This window comes from Squalius cephalus, assembly GCF_949319135.1.
Source record: "Squalius cephalus genome assembly, chromosome: 4".
In the NCBI taxonomy this organism is placed as follows: domain Eukaryota; kingdom Metazoa; phylum Chordata; class Actinopteri; order Cypriniformes; family Leuciscidae; genus Squalius; species Squalius cephalus.
In genome coordinates this window covers 26,294,669-26,301,483 of record NC_137125.1, presented here as the reverse complement: position 1 = coordinate 26,301,483, position 6,815 = coordinate 26,294,669, and the positions used below count along the sequence as shown (strand labels likewise).

At 45.1% G+C, this 6,815-nt stretch overlaps 1 protein-coding gene across 1 annotated transcript; it reads left to right on the top strand.

The window, feature by feature from the left end:
* Positions 1–3,943: 3,943 nt before the first annotated feature.
* On the top strand, positions 3,944–6,099 carry LOC307157074 (uncharacterized protein). The gene is made up of 2 exons (XM_079868847.1): positions 3,944–5,311; positions 5,354–6,099. Exons 1-2 carry the CDS (start codon positions 4,425–4,427, stop codon positions 6,021–6,023), a joined length of 1,557 nt encoding a protein of 518 aa, XP_079724973.1. The 5' UTR covers positions 3,944–4,424; the 3' UTR covers positions 6,024–6,099.
* The last annotated feature ends 716 nt before the right edge of the window (positions 6,100–6,815 follow it).

The following is a 6,815-nucleotide window of genomic DNA, read 5'->3' as shown; positions in this document are numbered from 1 at the left end:
TAACAAAAAAAATATTCCACTATTCCACAAGGATAGGTTGATAAATTAACAAAAGCAGAAAGAAATAAAGAAAGCATTTGAAACACTCTTCCACAAAGAGGCAAATTGAACTGTTTACAGCACCAACAGCATCAGTAGCCGCCTAAGCAGTGCACTGGTTTCAGCCACTTTATCAATAACTGTGTCGTTGCTTATAGACATGTGGATTTCCTTCTCTGTGCACATCAACATAAAAGCCTCCAAGTTGTCCTGACTCAATGAGCTTCGTAGCCTATTCTTCACAAACTTTAAAGTTGAGAAGCTTCTCTCACATGCAACCTGCGTGATGGACAAAGTCAACAGAAACTTATATGCTAACCCAATCACATGATAAGCATCTGTGAGGAGGTTATACTGCGAGAGTATTAAATGGACACAAATGGCACAGTTTTTGCAGGAGGAACAGGTCCTGCTTTCAAGTTCCATCTCTGGTTCTTCCATATATGGCAGTCCGCCACTATCCTCCTGACCTTCCTGTGTCACCTCACTACATGTCCTGACAGTATAACCTTCAAGAGAGGACTGTTTCAGTCTGTCCCACTGGTATGCCAGGCTAGAAAGCTCAGTTTGTAATGTGCTAACAGTAGCTCTGTCATCAAACCTAAGCAGACATTTGCTGATTTCCTGGAGTGCTGAGTTAGGGAGCCCATTTCTCTTTATTTCAGGAAAGTTTTTGGGGTCAAGACAAGCAAAATCTGAGGCAAGTTTTGCATTTGCTGAAAACCTATCTATGCTACCTGCCACAGTGTCCAGAATAACATTATGGACATTCACCTCAAAGGCAGAATCAGATGAGGTTACTGGTTCATCATCTAAAAGCTCTCCTGGCATTCTTTTATTTTTTCGGACACGCTTCTCTGGAAGTGCAGTCTGCACAAGTAGTTCATAGTTGTCCATCTCTTCCAGCTTGTCATTGGCCCAACTCACAAACTTATCAGCTGCCACTTTCACTCCCTCAAAGTCCCTGACATATTTTTTGAGGTTATCCTTTGTCCCCTCAACCAGACGCTGAGCTGACAAAATATCCACTCCATGTGTCTGTAGGTACTTGGAGAGGGGGGATGTATGTTGGAAAATGCGAAGGAAAGTTTGAGCAATAAGGATAATCTCATATTTCAGAAGATTTTCAATTAATCCCTTTGCTTTTACCCTCACTGTTGACTTCATACTTCCATCCTTCTCAACAGAGGCTAGAGTCAGCAGCAGGTCAACAAACAATGCATCCTGGGGATTACCAAAAGACCCAAAGACCTTAGTGAGAGCCTGATCCTTAGCCCACCACCTGGTTTCCCCTATTGGGCTCAGTCTCCTGTGATGTGTGTCCTCACTGGTCTCTTCCCAAGTCTGAATGCGTTTATAAGACTCCCTGAGAAAAACTGCCACATCATTTAGAAGTGAGAAGAGAGATGCACTCTCTATGACACTGCCTGTTGTGTCTGCCAGTACCAAATTTAAAACATGGGCATAACACCAGACATGAATTTGTGTTGGAGACTGTTCAGACAGGAATGCAGAGAACCCTTTATACGGTCCCTGCATATTTGCTGCTCCATCAGTGGAGTTGCCCACACACATGCCCATATCAATGCCAAGTTTGTCCAATGTGTTCTTTAGTAGCTGTGTCAGATGTTTACCTGTGGATTTTTCACAGTTCACCACAGCAACCAACCGCTCATGAACTACATCTGTGACATATCTGACAATGATAGCACACTGGTCCTTTGATGTGACATCTTGGGTTGTATCGATCTGAACCGAAAACAGACCCGCCTCTCTAACCTCATCTGAAATTGTGCCCTTTATGACCTGGCTGAGAGCATCCACAACTTTCCCAACAATGTCCTTTGATAGCAGAGTCACAAGAGATCCTCTACCTTTTGCACCAGTGTCATGATGCTTCTTGCTCTGCTCTATACAACTGCTAATGTGCTGTTGAAGGCACAGATCATAACGACTCAAAAGTATTACCAACTCTAGAAAGTTGATTGACTGCAGTATTTTCTAGTGTATAAGCAGCCTCTGCTTTATCCCCTCTGTAACTAAGTCCACATTTGCCTATGACTTTTATCACATCTATTATGCGTTCCATCACCTGACGCTTCTTCTTCACCTGCTCATGATGTAAAGACATTTGTTTGTCTGCCAGAAGGCTTTTTATATCTGCCCTTTTAGCCAACAGAAAGTAAGCATCAGCACTGTCTCTGTGGATCTTACTTTTCTCATGCTCTTCTATCCGCTGATGAACATGTTTCCATGTTTTCATACCTCCCTTTATGAAAGGACTTTCACTTGCAGCAGGTGCAAATGCCAAACACACAGAACAATACAGTGATTGTGTTTTTTCACTGTATGTCAACCACTTACGGTTGGTACCATGCTTGCTGTGAAAAACTTTAGCTAGTGGGTGGTGTTTTGTGGGCTGCTGAGGATGGTAATTGAAAAATGTGTCTAGATCCTGTGCTTGAGGACGAGCAAAATAATCAAAATGACTGGCTTCCTCATCTACACTTGCATCTGCCTGTGCCTCTGGAATCTCTTGCAGGGCTGTTGCCTCACTGGATGCTGTCTCTATATCTGCTCTTTCAGCATCTGACTCACCTATATTGCATGACAAATAGGACAGAAGGACATATACCAGGGGTGTCAGACTCAGATTAGACAGTAGGCCGGATTTGTTGGAATGAGATCTCATGTGGGCCGTCATTGCCAATTTTTTTCATATTTTATTTAATATTTCCAAATTTATTCAAAAATAATGCCTTTTTTACTTTAAAACATGATACCTACTCTCATATAAATGAGGCCTATTATTAATCAGATGCAAATAGAAATATAAAACCAGGCCTATTTGAAAGAAAACAAGTTGACAAAAAGATTGAATCCAATATTTAGATTATATAGCATAACAAGTGATTTATAAGATTTTTTGTAGCCCGGACATTTTTGACCAAGAACAAAAAAGGTGTTATAGGGTTTTGAACACAACCTGAGGGTTATAACTTTAATTCATATTGTTTACTCTGGTATCCTCTCTACCTGTAGCTGTAGTCATCATGGCCTCCTGATTTTCAGCAGGGGACTGGCTTATCTGCTGCTCAGATGCTACAAAAAATAATTAGTAATTAAAATAAAATAATAATAAAAAGTAATTTTACTGCATAACGTTACACAGATCAAGCTTGAGTTGTTATCAATATTAAATTGCATAATATTTGCAAAGTCTATGAATCGCCATGTATTGGGTGATACAAAAAGGCTAATATTTAAATTAAATGTTATATTTTGCTTGTGAATCAGTTGACAACGGTATTAGCAGAATAATTACGTTGCTAATGCTAATCATAGGCCTAACATTATCTCTCTTTACCTGGTGCCTCTTGTGTTTGTCCTCTTGAAAATAACTCGGTAAGTTCAACACATTTGGCAGCATCCTCCTCCAATGCCTTTCTTTTTTTTAATCTGGCTTTTTCAGCCCCCCCTGGTCTCTTCCTACCATCCATCCTCCCTGAAGCGAACCGTTACGTAGGGCTGACCCTATCTTATCAGTAGGCGCCGGCGGTGCCGCGGTAGCCTTCCTGAGAGAAAACGATTTGGAAAAGACGGGCTATGGACCCAACCAACTCTATGGGAGGGGAGGGGAGAACTCCCTCATATGGTACAACCCATGCAGAGGCTGCGCGCTGCGGTGTCAGAATGCGGAACGTGTTTAAAAGAGAAGATAGACTCAAACGTTACCAAAAAAAAAAAAAAAAAAAAAAAAAAAAACCTCGGCCGGCCGGCCGGCCCAAAAGTGAAGCGGCCCACCGGGAATTCTCCCGATTCTCCCGATTACCCACTCCGGGCCTGATCTCAGCCACAAAGAGTGCAGGGTCATGGATGACCTGTCACAGTATATACTGTGTTCTGTGTTTGGTTCTGTGTTGATTGTGTTCACCTGGACTCATTAACTCTGATTACACCTGTTCCTTGCTTCCATTGTTCCAGCTGCCACTCATTTAGGTCATGTGTATATATACTCTGTCTTGTGTTGTGTCAGTTGCTGGTTCATTGTCTGAGTTTCAGTTTCTGTGTTAATGGTGTTGTAGTTTTATGTATTTACTATATTCATTTGGATTACCGTGTTGTCTCGTGTTTGGATTATTGTTCTTCGTGTCGTCTCCGTGTGGATGTTCCGGTCTGTTCCTGGTTTTCACCATTGATCATCTTCCACCAATGCCACTACCAATCATCCAGCACTCTTCACCACCGTTATCCTTTGATCATCATTGTTGCTATCTGGACATTACATCATTCCTCCTTCCTGTGTGGTGTGTTTACCTGTTTATAATAAACTCTCTTTTACTTTGCATTTGCGCCTACATCATCATCAATCTCACCGTGACAGAATGAACCAGCCACTCATGGATGTAGCGAGTGCGATGGACATGATCATTTCACTCTTTCCCGAGCGTCGACCACGAGAGAGAGAGGTGGAAAGGAGATCCAAGCCGGTTCACAAGATGGCTACCACTGTTGCACCTGTTCTTAAGATGGCTGCCAGTCCTACTCCTAGTCCTAGGAGGGCCAGTCTAGAACCGATCACACCAGCTAGACCAGGGCGAGGTTCTAGACTGGCAATTGGAAGAACACCCTTCTCCACAAGGCCTATCACGTCAACTCCTGTTTTAAAGATGGCCACGGCCAAACCGGTGGCAGTTCTCAAGAGGGCCGTCATCATGCCTGCACCGGTGTTTGAGACAGCAGTGGCCATACCTGCATCTGTTTCCCAGAGGGCTGTCGCCATACCTGCATCCGTTCCCCAGAGGGCCGTTGTCTTACCTGTACCTATCCTCAAGATGGCTACACATGAGCCTGTTCACAAGAGGACTACTGCTGCGACACCCAAGCCACTTCACAAGATGGCTGTCACACCCGAGCCACTTCACAAGAAAGCTGTCACACCCGAGCCACTTCACAGGATGGCTGCTACACCCGAGCCACTTCACAAGATGACCGCCTCACCCACCTCTCCAGTGCATACTAGGACCCAGAGGTTAATGTCTAGTCTGGTGGATACCCAGATGATGTCGGTACGGGCGGCTGGGATCCTAAGTCCGTTTGTTTCCAGTTCTGTGGTCTCTACAGTGCCTGAGGTATGTCCTTTGACTTCTGTGCTGCCTGTGTTGGCTATGGCTCTGTGGTGTGTGTGGTCGGCTTTCTGCTCTTTTGTTTCACAAGAGGTCTCTCAAACCCATGAACCTGAGTCTCCTGCATTTCCTGTCACGCCTGAGAGGTCCGAACCTGAGTCTCCTGCACTTCCTATCATGGCAGAAAGGTTTGAATTTGAGTCCCCTGAGCCTCTGATCTCGACCAAGTTAGCTGAACCCAAGTCTCCTGAATTTCCTGTCCTGACCATAAGGCCTGTTTCCGAGTTCCCTGAGTTTCCTGTGAAGGCCGAGATGGTTACTCCTGAGTTTCCAGTATCCTGTGGGTCAGCTGACATGGTCGCTTCCAAGCCCCATAGACTCTCTTCCCTTGCCAAAATGGTCGTGCACGACTCTCAAAGTCTCTCTGTCTTGCCCAGTGAACTGCCTAGTGTGCTGCACAGTGAACTGCCTAGTGTGCTGCCCAGTGAATTGCCTAGTGAGCGGCCCAAGATGGCCGATCCCGAGCTCTCTGAACTCTCTGCCTGGCCCAAGATGGCCGATCCCGAGCTCCCTGAACTTTCTGCCTGGCCCAAGATGGCCGAATTTGAACTCATTGCCCTGTCTAACCTGGGCCAGAGGGCCTCTTTCTGCTCTCTCCCTCTACCCAGGTTCCTGTTGCCGCCGGCACCACCATGGGTTGCAGCTCCACCCTGGTCTCAGGTTCTGCCTGCGGATCCGCCTTGGCCTCCTGCACTGCCGGCCCCGCCCTGGCTTCCTGCCCTGCCGGCCCCGCCCTGGCTTCCTGCCCTGCCCGCTTTGCCTGCCCTTCACGGACCTGGCCCGCCTACCCTCCCCTAGATCCACCTCCGTTCCTCCACCCACCTGAACTTTCTTTGGGAGTGTCTGGAAGCCACTCCTTAGAGGGGGGGTACTGTCACAGTATATACTGTGTTCTGTGTTTTCTGTGTTTGGTTCTGTGTTGATTGTGTTCACCTGGACTCATTAACTCTGATTACACCTGTTCCTTGTTCCAGCTGCCACTTATTTAGGTCATGTGTATATATACTCTGTCTTGTGTTGTGTCAGTTGCTGGTTCATTGTCTGAGTTTCAGTTTCTGTGTTAATGGTGTTGTAGTTTTATTTATTTACTATATTCATTTGGATTACCGTGTTGTCTCGTGTTTGGATTATTGTTCTTCGTGTCGTCTCCGTGTGGATGTTCCGGTCTGTTCCTGGTTTTCACCATTGATCATCTTCCACCAACGCCACTACCAATCATCCAGCACTCTTCACCACCGTTATCCTTTGATCATCATTGTTGCTATCTGGACATTACATCATTCCTCCTTCCTGTGTGGTGTGTTTACCTGTTTATAATAAACTCTCTTTTACTTTGCACTTGCGCCTACATCCTCATCAATCGCACCGTGACATGACCTCGTTAAAGAGGATGTCCGTAAGCTCAGTCAAATATTCTAAAACACAGGAGAAAGCAAATGCGTAAATGCAGAATCATGCATATATTAGTATGGAGATGCCGACAGACAATTGAGAACTAACTAACTAGTAGTATATTTGGTCTTCACCATGGACACAACATGTTCCCCTCTCTTGGCCTTGGGAAATTTAATTTGGAAATGCAGTTTTCCT

Bases quoted from the DNA above. Each gene is read 5' to 3' on its own strand.
- LOC307157074 (XM_079868847.1), top strand. From the start codon at position 4,425: ATGAACCAGCCACTCATGGATGTAGCGAGTGCGATGGACATGATCATT. The intron at 5,312-5,353 runs GTCCGAACCTGA...CATGGCAGAAAG, and splicing joins TTTCCTGTCACGCCTGAGAG to GTTTGAATTTGAGTCCCCTG.